This window comes from Oncorhynchus clarkii, chromosome 1 (assembly GCF_045791955.1).
Source record: "Oncorhynchus clarkii lewisi isolate Uvic-CL-2024 chromosome 1, UVic_Ocla_1.0, whole genome shotgun sequence".
NCBI lineage: Eukaryota > Metazoa > Chordata > Actinopteri > Salmoniformes > Salmonidae > Oncorhynchus > Oncorhynchus clarkii.
In genome coordinates, this window is record NC_092147.1 from 73,984,351 (window position 1) to 74,000,173 (window position 15,823).

The 15,823-nt window shown below is 43.4% G+C and overlaps 1 protein-coding gene across 1 annotated transcript in view; it reads left to right on the plus strand.

Annotated features, from left to right (window-relative positions):
• Nucleotides 1-1,421: 1,421 nt before the first annotated feature.
• Nucleotides 1,422-15,823, plus strand: part of LOC139412054 (serine protease HTRA1A-like) — a 32,901-nt gene continuing 18,499 nt past the window's right edge. The window contains exons 1-3 of the mRNA XM_071158845.1: nt 1,422-2,052; nt 11,292-11,391; nt 11,935-12,139. Coding sequence (XP_071014946.1) covers nt 1,593-2,052; nt 11,292-11,391; nt 11,935-12,139 — 765 coding nt within the window. The 5' untranslated portion in view covers nt 1,422-1,592. The remainder of the gene's footprint in view (nt 2,053-11,291; nt 11,392-11,934; nt 12,140-15,823) is intronic.

The following is a 15,823-nucleotide window of genomic DNA, read 5'->3' on the forward strand; positions in this document are numbered from 1 at the left end:
GTGAGCAATAATAGGACCAAAGCGTAGTTTACATTGTTTAAGGTATATCAGTGAAGACCACCTCTTCCAGGGCAATAGAAGACACCATATGTATCTCTATACTCAGCCAGAGGGAGGACTAAATGCTAGTGCCTGGAAATACAGTTTTAAGTTTGGTATGGATAGTCCTACGTCTTTCACTCTTTCCAAGTTTGTTAATTTGACCTGGAATCACCATATACATTTTGAAACTGCACTATGGTTTTTATCACAATAGCCAGAAGGGGGAGACAAGGGAAGCATTGAGCTACAGAAATTCAGCTGTGGCAGTATATGACTTTTTACAATAGATATTATGCCAGTTAAAGCAACTGGGATATTGAATTGATTTGAGTGTTCTGTTAAAGTTTCTGCCAATGATTTTAGAAAGGAAGGAAATACTGTATATCTATTCCCATATATTTAAAATGGGAAACGATTGGGATTTCACAAGTAGAGATGGAGTCCTCATCGGGGTCTTGAGAGGCAGTAGGGCAGATTTGGTTAGATTTATTTTACACCTTGAGATGGAGATGAAGAATTTGTCCATGATTTTTAAAGCGTTAAGGAGGGATTGCAGTACATTGTCTAGATAAAGTAAGATATTGTCGGTGTGTAATAAATTGACGTGATCCGTAGAATTGAGAGATATTGGTCTATTTTTTTGTGTGTGTCAGGGGCTCCATCGACAATAAAAGTAGCGAAGGTGAGATGAGATCACGTTACCTGCTACTTCGAATGATTATCAAAGGAACAGAGCAGGTATTGCCTGTTATTACTATGGCGAGGTATTGGCATATAGTATTTTAATAATCTGAATGAAATTGGAGTCAAATCCCATAGGTTGCAAATTCGAATCTAATTCGTAACATATAATACGAAATGGGCGATGGACATCCTCAAATTACTACATAGCATACGAAACGTCACATATTATACTAAATAAAGGTTATCGGATTTACGTACAGAATAATACGAAATGCTCTCAGACTAGGTTGAAAAGAGTAGTCACTACCTGGTCTGAAGAAAGTGTTTGCTTTTTGTGTCATTAACAATTTTTTCAATTCAGATATCTTTTTTAATTGTGATTTATTCAGCTCAGATGCAAATGCAGTTGCATTGTTTTTAATAAAACATGCAATGGCTTCCCATAAAATCAAATTTTGATCCAGGATAGGCCTATTCCAAATGTGTAGCATATTCTAAATTTCGTCTATTTCAAAATAGAATTCATTCAAATAGGCCTAATGAAAAAAGGTATGAATACATACCAAAGCGCTTCCCTTTAACACGTGACACACACACCAACCATAGAAATGCGTATTGTTATTGCCTAGAAAGTGTGCCGGGTCATGTGGAATTGAGTAGGCTTTTGTATAAATGCAGTGCCAGCTAAAATACTCAGTTGCTTATTGGTGCACAGTGGAAGTGGAGCTTCTCTTAATCCCTTACATCAACTGCTCTGCTCTACACTCCTCAGCTCACATGTACCAAAGTACTGCACGTTTAGAGAAGCCCGGACACTTTTTGTTTACTTTCCCATATTTTGAAACTGTGTTTCACAGTAAACCACCATGTTTTGGTCAATATTTTGCGTAACCGTTTGCTTGGCATCCCTATTTGCTGAAGCACAGATCTCCAATAGGTACGTTATCAGCTGTCCCAGTCGTTGTCACAAGGCGATGTGTCCCCGTATGCCAGCGGAGTGCTTAGCAGGACAAGTCCTGGACCACTGCAACTGCTGCCCCGTGTGTGCCTCTGGAGAGGGCGAAGCGTGCGGCGGCAATGGAAAGCTTGGAGACCCGGTGTGCGGAGAGGGGTTGGAGTGTTCGGTGTCCGGCGGAGTGGGGTACTCTGCCACTGTCAGAAGAAGAGGGAAGAGCGGCGTTTGCGCCTGCAAAACCACGGATCCTGTATGTGGTAGCGACGGTGTATCTTACCGTAACATCTGCGAGCTCAAGAGAGTCAGCAACCGGGCACTGAAACTTCAGCAGCCACCTGTTATGTTCATTCAACGGGGAGCTTGTGGGAAAGGTAAAGGCTTTGAAGAATATTATACATATAATTCCCATTTCACCGTCTTGTCTTGAATGTGCTGTTTGTGTGTATTTCATAATCATTATTTCTGGTGACTTCCTAACTTTAAATCAGTGAGCATAACTCGATTACGCATAATTGTTCCATTCAATCTATATCAAATAAGATTCAGCCTTGCTGATATTTAGAGTCATGAATTCTCACCAGAAAGGAATCAGTGTGTGACAGTCTGGTGGGCAACAACATCCAGATGTGGCAGCTGGTTATGCATCCCACGGGCACAAACATCAAGTGTCCTTTGACAGTAAAACAAAGGCTACCATTGAAATGCGCTGGTTTTTGTTTTTGTTCATTCACACATGAAAAGCAGTAATCCTTGCTTAGTTTTGCTTGTTTGAACTAAGTCACTAATTATATTAACTTGTTATTAACGGTATGGATTAGCTCTGGTATGCGTACAGTCACATGGGAATAACCCTCCAAATTAATTTATCTAAAGTAGCACAATTAATGCAATAGGTCATTGTTGCTGACTTCACCATGGATAATGTATTATTTCTTTCTTTGGACTCCACTCTGTGAGTCCTCAGTTTCAGCCAGTGCAGCTGACCTGCAAACTGAGACACTTGTTATCAGAGTCAGTGGGACACAACATAAACCAGACCATCTATCCATCCCAGATTTTTTTTTCCTTATGAAATATCATAACATTAATAGATTTGTGACAGCCTTTTAAGTGGTTTCTATTTCCCTCAACTTTCTAATTGCACTTGCATTGTGTCTCTGAGGAGGGTACAAAGACAACCTTCACACTAACAACTCACCTACAGGTGGTAGAGAGATGAGCCAGTGATCTTTAACTGTGTTTGTGTGTTTGATGTGCTCCAAGGGCCCGATTCTGACCCGAAATGGAATGGAATTCCCTTTATAGTGCGCTATTCACCTGTTATTCATTGTGGGTAGAGATACTTTTATATATATAATGTATGTGGACACCCCTTCAAATTAGTGGATTTGGCTATTTCAGGCACATCCATTGCAGACAGGTGTATAAAATCGAGCAACAGCCATGCAATCTCCATAGACAGAAGAATGGCCTTACTGAAGAGCTCAGTGATTTTCAACGTTGCACCATCATAGGATGCCACCTTTCCAACATGTCAGTTCGTCAAATTTCTGGCCTTCTAGAACTGCCCCGGTCAACTTTAAGTGCTGTTATTGTGAAGTGGAAACATCTAGGAGCATCAATGGCTCAGCTGCGAAGTGGCAGGCCACACAAGCTCACAGAACGGGACAGCCAAGTGCTGAAGCATGTGGCGTGAACATTTTTTTTATCCTCGGTTGCAACACTCACTACCGAGTTCCAAACTGTCTCTGGAAGCAACATCAGCACAAGAACTGTTCGTCAGGACCTTCATGAAATGGGTTTCCTTGGCCGAGCAGCCGCACACAAGCCTAAGATCACCATGCGCAATGCCAAGTGTCGGCTGGAGTGGTGTAAAGCTCACCACCATTGGAATCTAGAGCAGTGGAAACGTGTTCTCTGGAGTGATGAATCACACTTCACTATCTGGCAGTCCAATAGACAAATCTGGGTTTGGCGGATGCAAGGTGAACGTTACCTGCCCCAATGCATAGTGCCAACTGTAAAGTTTGGTGGCGGAGGAATAATGGTCTGGGGCTGTTTTTCATGGTTCAGGCTAGGCTCCTTAGTGCCAGTGAAGGGATATCTTAATGCTACATCATACAATGACATTCTAGACGATTCTGTGCTTCCAACTTAGTGGCAACAGTTTTTGGAAGGTCCTTTCCTGTTTCAACATGACAATGTTGAGATCGGTGTGGAAGAACTTGACTGGCCTGCACAGAGCCCTGACCTCAACCCCATCGAACACCTTTGGGATGAATTGGAACGCCAACTACGAGCCAGCCCTAATCATGCCTAACCTCACTAATGTTCTTTTGACTGCATGGAAGCAAGTCCCTGCAGCAATGTTCCAACATCAAGTGGAAGGCCTTCCCAGAAGAGTGGAGGCTGTTATAACAGCAAAGGGGGGACTGCATATTAACCCCATATTAATGCCCATTTTGGAATGAGATGTTTGACGAGCAGGTGTCCACATACTTTTGGTCATGTAGTTTAGACTAAATTAAGGTGATGCAGAGGTATGTCTACAAATATGCTGTATTCTGACCTTGACTTAATTCCACCACCTTTACACTCGAGGAAACCATGAATAAGGTCTAGCGAACCTACCGGTTCCAAGTGGAAAATCTTCTTTCTTTTTTTCTGATCTAAATAATAACATACTCCATGCAACTTGATAAGAGCTATTGATAAGAGCTAGGTCAATGACTAATCTGATTGACACTTGTTTCAGATACATTTGACATTAGAATTGCTGGAGTCAAATCAAATCAAAGTTTATTTGTCACGTGCGCCGAATACGACAGGTGTAGGTAGACCTAACAGTGAAATGCTTACGTACAGGCTCTAACCAATAGTGCAAACAAAAAGGTGTGTGTGTGTGTGTGTGTGTGTGTGTGTAGGTAAGTAAAGAAATAAAACAACAGTAAAAAAACATTTGAAAATAACAGTAGCAAGGCTACATACAAACACCGGTTAGTCAGGCTTATTGAGGTAGTATGTGCATGTAGGTATGGTTAAAGTGACTATGCATATATGATGAACAAGCAGTAGCAGTAGCATAAAAAGAGGGGTTGGCGGATGGTGGGACACAATACCGATAGCCCGGTTAGCCAATGTGCGGGAGCACTGGTTGGTCAGGCCAATTGAGGTAGGATGTACATGAATGTATAGTTAAAGGGACTATGCATATAACAGAGAGTAGCAGCAGTGTAAAAAGAGGGGTTGGAAGGGCACACAATGCAAATAGTCCGGGTAACCATTTGATTACCTGTTCAGGAGTCTTATGGCTTGGGGGTAAAAACTGTTGAGAAGCCTTTTTGTCTTAGACTGGGCACTCCGGTACCGCTTGCCATGCGGTAGTAGAGAGAACAGTCTATGACTGGGGTGGCTGGGGTCTTTGACAATTTGTAGGGCCTTCCTCTGACACCACCTGGTGTAGAGGTCTTGGAAGGCAGGCAGCTTTGCCCCAGTGATGTACTGGGCCGTACGCACTACCCTCTGAAGTACCTTGCGGTCAGAGGCCAAGCAATTGCCGTACCAGGCAGTGATGCAACAGGTCAGGTTGCTCTCGATGTTGCAGCTGTAGAACCTTTTGAGGATCTCAGGACCCATGCCAAATCTTTTTAGTTTCCTGAGGGGGGAATAAGCTTTGTTGTGCCCTCTTCACAACTGTCTTGGTGTGTTTGGACGATTCTAGTTTGTTGTTAATGTTGACACCAAGGAACTTGAAGCTCTCAACCTGCTTCACTACAGCCCCGTCGATGAGAATGGGGGCATGCTCGGTGCTCCTTTTCCTGTAGTCCACAATCATCTCTTTAGTCTTGGTTACATTGAGGGACAGGTTGTTACTCTGACCTCCTCCCTATAGGGTGTCTCGTTGTTGTCGGTGATCAGTCCTACCACTGTTGTGTCGTCTGCAAACTTAATGATGGTGTTGGAGTCGTGCCTGGCCATGCAGTTGTGGGTGAACAGGGAGTACAGGAGGGGACTGAGCACGTACCCGTGGGGAGCTCCAGTGTTTAGGATCAGCGTGGCAGATGTGTTGCTACCTACCCTCACCACCTGGGGGCTGTTCGTCAGAAAGTCCAGGATCCAGTTGCAGAGGGAGGTGTTTATTCCCAGGTTCCTTAGCTTAGTGATCAGCTTTGAGGGTACTATGGTGTTGAACGCTGAGCTGTAGTCAATGAATAGCATTCTCACATAGGTGTTCCTTTTGTCCATGTGCGAAAGGACAGTGTGGAGTGCAATCGAGATTGTATCATGTGTGTATCTGTTTGGGCAGTATGCAAATTGGAGTGGGTCTAGGGTTTCTTGGATAATGATGTTGATGTGAGCCATTACCAGCCTTTCAAGCACTTCATGGCTAAGGACGTGAGTGCTACAGGTCTGTAGTCATTTAGGCAGGTTGCCTTTGTGTTCTTGGGCACAGGGACTATGGTGGTCTGCTTGAAACATGTTGGTATTACAGACTCAATCAGGGACATGTTGAAAATGTCAGTGAAGACACCTGCCAGTTGGTCAGCACATGCCCGGAGTACACTTCCTGGTAATCTGTCTGGCCCTGCAGCCTTGTATGTTGACCTGTTTAAAGGTCTTACTCACGTCGGCTACGGAGAGCGTGATCACACAGTTGTCCGGAACAGCTGATGCTCTCATGCATGCCTCAGTGTTGCTTGCCTCGAAGCGAGCATATAAGTAATTTAGCTCGTCTGGTATGCTCGTGTCACTGGGCAGCTCGCGGCTGTGCTTCCCTTTGTAGTCTGTAATGGTTTGCAAGCCCTGCCACATCCGACGAGCGTCGGAGCCGGTGTAGTATGATTCAATCTTAGTGTGAAACCAGTCATATGAGAGCAAACTGAAGCATATTCACATATCAACTTTCCCACAGTAAAGTTTATGAAATGCTATGCCATTATGCAGAATTTAAATTGTACAACCTTTTAACTTGCAGGGATGGGTACTCTCGAATCTTTTAATTATGAGTTACTCCGAATTTTTCTATTTCCTATTTCTATCAGGTTAAATATTAGCTTCTATCAGTATTGTCTGTCAGTAGGCTTAATAACACATATTCAACTGCCAATGTACTTTTTGTTCCCTTCAGTTGGTATGGCCTACATTATCATTCCATATAATTCCATTGTTTAGTTTACCTTAATTTGCTTCCTCTGTGCAGTATTCTCCCTATTATAATTCTATGTACACTTATCTTCCAACATTACCGTGGGTTAAAGAACTGAGTGTGGCAATTTTCAGAATGGATCAAAACACAGTTTTTTTCTTTCATGCCAAAGGCTCTCCAAGTCTGTTTTTCTGTGCTGAAACAAAGACTCATATGCATATACTGTAGATGGCTTTCTTTCATTGATTGCTAGTATTCTGAACTTGTTCTCCCGATATATTCTATTAAACCTGTCGACAAAATTCTAATTAAAAGGTACACTGTATTTAAAGGGATGGCTTAAGATAAATGTACTGAAAACCGCATTGAAATAAAATCTCTTGCCCAGTGAGTGGGAGGGTTTTCAGCGATTGAATTACATTTATTCAGCGTGCGGAATGGAATCACGCCTGCAAAGTCCTTCACACATCTTCATGTTAGTCTGAATTCCAACTACTGAGAAGTGACAAGGAAAGGAGTGCGTAAGAAAGGCGTCATTTCCTAAGTCGGAATCAGGCCCCATGTGTTTAGTTCTTAGTTGGACCACAAGGGTTCAAAAGGGTTCTTCGGCTGTCCCCATAGGAGAACCCTTTTTGGTTTCAGGTAGAACCCTCTGTGGAAAAGGTTCTACTTGGAACCCAAAAGGGTTATTCAAAGGGTTCTCCTATGGAGACAGCTGAAGAACCCTTTTGGGTTCTAGATTATTCATTGTCAGACAGTTAATGTACGTGTGCAGGCACATAATGTACAGTATGTGTATGACAGTAGACTATCTATTTTTAATATCTCCACATGTTTACCTTTTCCAACACAAGGATACACAAGGCATGCCAAAGTTATGTCAGAGAGTGTCTCCTCAGTGATTTTGCAAACATTTGGGATGCAAACATTTGATCCAGCTCCTCTCCAGCTCCAGACAGCCTAAGAAAACAGAGTGCAGCTCTGTGCCAAGCTACATGAAGGCCCCTGGCCAAGTAAAGAGAGGCTCCGGACCACTGGCCTCAATGACCTCTCTTAAAGCAAACACATTAAATTACACTGGTGCATGATGTCATTTGAATCTGTTTTCTGAAGTTGTCGATCATGCAAGTTGTTTGAGCTGGCACACGATTCAGGTCAAATCTTGCTGTCCCGTGGGCCCGTTGTGTGTTTTCTTAATGAACTCATTTCATTAATTCAGGTCAACTCATCACAGAATGGCATATATGGCCTGCAGAAACACGTTTGAGATGTATTGATATTTTACAAGAAGTAAGAGAATAAGCATGTTGACTTTAGGATGTTGAGAACAACCTTTTCATGCATTTCATTTCAATACACACCCAAAGGAACAGCAACATAATGCATAGCTCTAATGAGTGATTGGGGCTTGCTAGCTTTACATTGGCAAGCTGTGTTGGTGTACAGTTAGAGAATGAAAATTGTCTGTGATAATGCTTGGTGGATCATGTACAGTATGCTGATCGTACAAGTATTTTCTCTTCTCGTCTCTGCCTCTCACTTGCCACTCTTCCTTTCAGCGCTCTGTTTTCTTTCTTTCCTTTTTTCTTTCTTTCTTTCTTTCTTTCTCTCTCCCTCTCTCCCTCTCCCCTTCCTCTCTTGGCACTTTAAATTCATCAGTAGGGTTATCACGAAACAATGGTCTAGGGATTGAATTGGGATTGGGCTTTTCCGTGTATGTTCACACAGCTCAGGGAATATGTTTCATGTGACTTAGGGGACCCTTTCAAAGACTTAGTGAGTGTGTATTCAGTGGAGCCAATGCATTGCTGCAACACAGCCTTGCATCAAGGGACCTGGACTACAGTAATACCGCAGAGGGAATACAACCCCACTGACACTGCAACCCAATCCCTCTGCCCGTAGGATGGGGGAAAGGAAGAGCAGCTTCCTTATGGAAAAACTCATAAAGCAGCAACAGTGTGGACAGGCAGGCAGACCAGTGTGTGTTGGGGAGTGCTTGATACAAGAATCAGGGTTCTTTTCTTGGAGAGGTCAGTGAGTTTGTATAGCAGACATATGGGAATTATAGGGAGATGGACACAGTGTGTCTAATAGAGGGATGGAATGCCTCTTTGACAGGAGGTTACTGAGCTGGCCCTTGGATAGCATGACAAGCGCATTGTTTCATTCTATTTTTTACATTTGAGTCATTTAATAGATGCCCTTATCCAGAGTGACATACAGGAGCAAATAGGGTTAAGTGCCTTGCTCAACGGCACATCGACAGATTTTTCACCTAGTCAGCTCGGGGAGTCGAACCAGTGACCTTACGGTTAGCCTACAGTCCCAACGCTCTTAACCACTGTGCTATATGTTGCATAGACGTAACGAGACAAGTCGAGAGAAGATGTGGCACTACAGAACCATTTAGGATAACTATACAACCCCCATCCTCCTCCACTCTTTCGTCTGGTTCCCCCACCTCTGAGGTGGTGAAGTTGAAGGCTACAGGAGCACAGCCAGACAGCCAGACAGCCAGGCCAGAAGAAGGTAACTGATAGGACAACAAGGACTACCTTTCAGGGAGGCGCAATAGACAGGCTACATCTACACCCTGATAGGATAGGCTTTGCTTTGCCTCTGTAGAATTTAAGTTTAGATTTATTTCATCAATATGACATTGTTCAATTAAAAATGAGACCTGAAGCCTGATGCTTGAATACCCTAAACCTATGTATAGCTTGTATAGCTGTTTAAGAGCGTCTCCCCTGGTCCCCCTCTCTCTCCTCTCTCTCAGTCTGTAGTCAAGCATGCCTGCCTCGGGTCAGAACACTTCAATCAAAAAGCCATTATCTCGGTTTAACTGTGTGTGCGTGTGTGCGTGTGCGCGTGCGTACATAGGATATCTTTAATTTGTATTTATTTTACTCTGTCAATTTCTGGCAGACAGTAACTGTGGGTCGACTCAACATACTGTATGTATGTAGTTCTGTAAGGCTTATGCATATGTAACTGTGGGTCGACTCAACATACTGTATGTATGTAGTTCTGTAAGGCTTATGCATATGTAACTGTGGGTCGACTCAACATACTGTATGTATGTAGTTCTGTAAGGCTTATGCATATGTAACTGTGGGTCGACTCAACATACAGTCCTCCATCATTTCAGAACAGTAAAAACCGATAGTTATTAAAACTCCTTTTCAAAGGCATTCCAATGGTATTCAGGATTTTGGAGGGAGTTGAGGTTCAAGTAGATGCTCTCATCCTTGGTCCATATGCTTTTCTATTTGTCCAGCGGTCGACTTCATCCCAGCAGTCGTTGACCTGATCTGAGCCCCAGCTCCTCAGACAGAGTGTCTCATTAAGAAATATCCTGTCACGGTCTACAGACGAGGCAACACTGGCAATAGTAACCTGCACTGCTATGGAAGAACCACACACTGACTACATCTGCTTTGTGATTTTCCCAAATCAGCAAGAAAGATTTCGTCATCAACTGGCCAACACCCCATTCTCCTTCATTTCCAATGCAATAATGTGTCTGTGGAAACAAATCAGTCTGTCTGTGTCAAGAGGACGTGCCAAGTATCTTCATAACATTGCACAATGAAGAGGTCAAGTGGTAAAGATGACCTCTTTAGATACTTCAGATTGATCTCAGGTCTAGATACCAGAGCAGGCCCACAGACCGATGCACTCATATCTTAAACATTTGAACCAGGGACATATGCCATCATACTATCCCCATATCTTGGGGCAAATTAGTTATCCTGAGGATATGGATGCTATCATGGAATTTCCCTTCTTACACAGGAAAGAAATGGGGTATTCTCAACATATAATTAAGTAGGATACAGTATGCCAAGACTGTGCTCATTCTACTCTTGTGTTGGTTTAACTGTGCCTCAAGCAGGAAGTGTTTTTTTTTTTCACAACCCATCTGCTAGGCTTATGGGCGTCTCTTTCCCATGTAATATAATTGAACTAAACAACCTTTGCAAACTACAGCAAGGTTTTGGATTGTATGACAAAACCTCTATGGTGCTTTCTTTATTTTAAACATAATTACTTGAGGGGTGTGGAAAGATGAAGGAGATGAAACATGATTATCTTATCTTTAAAAAGCCAAATGTCTATGATAATCTTCAGAGAAGACTTACTGTAATTCACAGCCTGGAAAAAATACTTGTATGCCTTCTCAGTATGATGTAATTACATGGTCAGTCATCAACATTTTCTGACTTATCTTCTTACAGAAGAGTCAAAGGCACTTACAGACAGAGACAGAAGCACGGGGAAGACTCTGTCTATGCCACAAATGGACTGTCATCTTTTCCATTTCTCTTTGGGACCAGTTTCATATACTGGGCTTATTCTTGCATTGCTGTTACATCATTTCGTTGTATTTGTGTTTGTGGTTGTTTTTGAGTTCTTTTTTTTTATTATCCCAACGTCCTGTCTCTGTTGATGTATTTCTAGCCCAGGACAACCCAAACAGTCTGAGACACAAATACAACTTTATCGCTGACGTGGTGGAGAGGATCGCCCCAGCCGTGGTTCACATTGAACTCTATCGCAAGTAAGAGCGGCACCTGTGTGTGTGTGTGTACTTGTATTCCTACATTATCAGGACGCCGATGTCCTAACACTTCACCTTAATGTCCTGAAAAGGTAGGAAAACAAGAACTTTTTTCAGGTCCTGAATTTGTTCAAATGCTATTTTAAATTGAAAGGTTTAAGGTTTTGGGATTAGGGTTAGGGTTAGGGAAAATATCATTTTTAATGGTGAAACTTTTATACTCCAAAAAGTCCAGAAATTTCACGAAAACACAGCTGTGTGTGTGTGTATGTGTTCGTCCTTGAATATCTGTAGACACATACCAGAGTTTAATTTACAACCCACCTGGATGTGAGACCACACTAGTTGGTAAAACATTTAAGTTAAAACCCTCCCTTTTAACGTACTTCTCCTTCTGCCTTGCATCCTCTTTCCCTGTCTTCATCTCTCCATCCCCCTTTTCCTCCCTATTTATATGAATCACTCCCTTTCTCTCTATAAATGTATCTCTCTCTCTTTCTCTCCCTTTCTGCATATCTTTCTCCCTCTCTCCCTCTCTCTCAGGATGACATATTCTAAGCGGGAGGTGGCAGTGTCCAGTGGCTCAGGGTTCGTGGTGTCAGAGGATGGACAGATTGTGACCAACGCCCATGTTGTGGCCAATAAACATCGAGTAAAGGTGGAGCTGAAGAGTGGCGCCACCTACGACGCCAATATCAAAGACATGGATGAGAAGTCCGACATCGCACTCCTCAAGATCGACTCACCGGTAAGAGGGGACACCAGAGGTCACAGACATAGCTCAACATTTCAGAATTCAGTACAAATTACTTTATTCAATCATTACACTTAGAAACAGTTGTAAAAATGTGGTAGTTCGCCTGTGTTGTATGCTACCCATTCCGTAACAAAGACCAAGTTTCAGGTTGTATTATTTATTGTCAATGTAAATTGTCCCGTGGCGATTTTTATGAATTGTTCAGCAGTCTAATGGCTTGGGAGTAGAGATTGTTGTGGAGTCTTTTGGTCCTAGCCTTAACGCTTCGGTACCGCTTACCATGCGGTAGCAGAGAAAACAGTCTATAACTTGGATGACTGGAGAGTCTGACAATTTTATGGGCTTTCCTCTGACACCGCCTATTATATAGGTCCTGGATGGCAGGAAACTTGGCCCCAGTGATGTACTGGGCCGTTCGCACTAACCTTGGTAGCGCCTTACGGTCAAATGTCGAGCTGTGATGTCGAGGTGATGCAACCGGTCAGGATGCTCTCGATGGTGCAGCTGTAGAACCTTTTGAGAATCTGGGGCCCATGCCAAGTCTTTTCAGTCTCCTGAGGGGGAAAAGGTTTTGTCGTACCCTCTTCACGACTGTCTTGGAATGTTTGGATCATGATAGTTCGTTGGTGATGTGGACACCAAGGAACTTGAAACTCTCGACCATCTCCACTACAGCCCCGTCGATGTTATTGGGGGTCTGTTCGGCCTGCCTTTTCCTGTAGTCCACGATCAGCTCCTTTATCTTGCTCACATTGATGGAGAGGTTGTTGTCCTGGGACCACACTGCCAGTTCTCTGACCTCTTCCCTATAGGCCGTCTCATCGTTGCCGGTGATCAGGCCTACCACTGTTGTGTCGTCAGCAAACTTAATAATGGTGTTGGAGTTGTGTTCAGCCACGCAGTCGTGGGTGAACAGGGAATGCAAGAGGGGACTAAGTACACACCCCTGAGGGGCCCCAGTGTTAAGGATCAGCATGGCAGACGTGTTGTTGCCTACTCTTACCACCTGGGGGCGGCCCGTCAGGAAGTCCAGGATCCAGATGCAGAGGGAGGTGTTTAGTCCCAGAGTCCTTAGCTTAGTGATGAGCTGCGTGGGCACTATGGTGTTGAATGCTGAGTCGATGAAAAGCATTCTCACATAGGTGTTCCTTTTGTACAGGTGAGACAGGGAGGTGTGGAGTGCGATTGAGATTGCGTCATCTGTGGACATGTTGGGGCGGTATGCGAATTGGAGTGGGTCTAGGGCGTCCGGGAGGATGCTGTTGATGTGAGCCATGACCAGCCTTTCAAAGCACTTCATGGCTACCGACGTGTGTGCCACGGGGCGGTAATCATTTAGGCAGGTTACCTTCGCTTCCTTAGGCTCAGGGACTATGGTGGTCTGATTGAAACATGTAGGTATTACTGACTCGGTCAGGGAGAGGTTGAAAATGTCAGTGAAGACACTTGACAGTTGGTCCGCGCATGCTTTGAGTACACGTCCTGGTAATCCGTCTGGCCCAGCGGCTTTGTGAATGTTGACCTGTTTAACTTACCCAAACTTACCCTTGTAAAACTGACTATCCTACCGATCCTCGACTTCGGCGATGTCATCTACAAAATAGCTTCCAATACTCTACTCAGCAAACTGGATGCAGTTTATCACAGTGCCATCCGTTTTCTTACTAAAGCACCTTATACCACCCACCACTGCGACCTGTATGCTCTAGTCGGCTGGCCCTCGCTACATTTTCGTCGCCAGACCCACTGGCTCCAGGTCATCTACAAGTCCATTCTAGGTAAAGCTCCGCCTTATCTCAGTTCACTGGTCACGATGGCAACACCCACCCGTAGCACGCGCTCCAGCAGGTGTATCTCACTGATTATCCCTAAAGCCAACACCTCATTTGGCCGTCTTTCATTCCAGTTCTCTGCTGCCTGTGACTGGAACGAATTGCAAAAATCGCTGAAGTTGGAGACTTTTATCTCCCTCACCAACTTCAAACATCTGCTATCTGAGCAGCTAACCGATCGCTGCAGCTGTACATAGTTTATCAGTAAATAGCCCACCCAATTTTACCTACCTCATCCCCATACTGTTTATATTTATTTACTTTTCTGCTCTTTTGCACACCAATATCTAGGGCCATCTGATCATTTGTCACTCCAGTGTTAATCTGCAAAATTGTAATTATTCGCCTACCTCCTCATGCCTTTTGCACACAATGTATATAGACTCTCTTTTTTTCTACTGTGTTATTGACCACCTGTTAATTGTTTAATCCATGTGTAACTCTGTGTTGTCTGTTCACACTGCTATGCTTTATCTTGGCCAGGTCGCAGTTGCAAATGAGAACTTGTTCTCAACTAGCCTACCTTGTTAAATAAAGGTGAAATAAAAACACATTTAAAAAAAGGATTTGTTCACATTGGCTACCGCGAGCGTTATCACACAGTCAACCAGAATAGCTGGTGCTCTCAGGCATGCTTCAGTGTTGCTTGCCTCGAAGTGAGCATAAAAGGCATTTAGCTTGTCTGGTAGGCTCACGTCATTGGGAATTGGCTATTTTGTAAATGACATTGCCAAAGTCAAGGATTGGTAAGATAGTCAGTTTTACATGGGTAGGTTTGGCAGCGTGAGTAATGGAGGCTTTGTTCCGAAATTTAACTTTGGATTGGAGATGCTTAATGTGAGTCTGGAAGGAGAATTTACATTCTAGCCAGACACCGAGGTACAGTTGAAGTCGGAAGTTTACATACACTGAGTTTGGAGTCATTAAAACTTGTTATTCAACCATTCCACACATTTCTTGTTAACAAACTATAGTTTTGGCAAGTCGGTTAGGACATCTACTTTGTGCATGACACAAGTCATTTTTCCAACAATTGTTTACAGACAGATCATTTCACTTAAAATTCACTATATCACAATTCCAGTGGGTCAGAAGTTTACATACACTAAGTTGACTGTGCTGTTAAACAGCTTGGAAAATTCCAGAAAATGATGTCATGGCTTTTGAAGCTTCTGATAGGCTAATTGACACCATTTGAGTCAATTGGAGGTGTACCTGTGGATGTGTTTCAAGGCCTACCTTCAAACTCAGTGCCTCTGCTTGACATCATGGGAAAATCAAAATAAATCAGCCAAGACCTCAGAAAAGAAAATGTAGACCTCCAAAAGTCTGGTTCATCCTTGGGAGCAATTTCCAAATGCCTGAAGGTACCACGTTCATCTGTACAAACAATAGTACGCAAGTATAAACGCTATGGGACCATGCAGTCGTCATACTGCTCAGGAGGAGATGCTCCCAGAGATGAACATACTTTGTGGCAAATCAATCCCAGAACAACAGCAAAATACCTTGTGAAGGAAACAGGTGGAAAACTATCTATATCCACAGTAAAACGAGTCCTTAATCAACTTAACCTGAAAGGCTGCTCAGCAAGGAAGAAGAAACTCCTACAAAACTGCCATAACAAAGCCAGATTATGGTTTGCAACTGCACATGGGGACAAAGATCATACATTTTGGATAAATGTCCTCTGATCTGATGAAACAAAAATAGAACTGTTTGGGCACAATGACCATCGTTACGTTTGGAGGAAAAAGGGGGAGGCTTGCAAGCCGAAGAACACCATCGCAACCGTGAAACACGGGGATGGCAGTATCATGTTGTGGGGGTGCTTTGCTGCAGT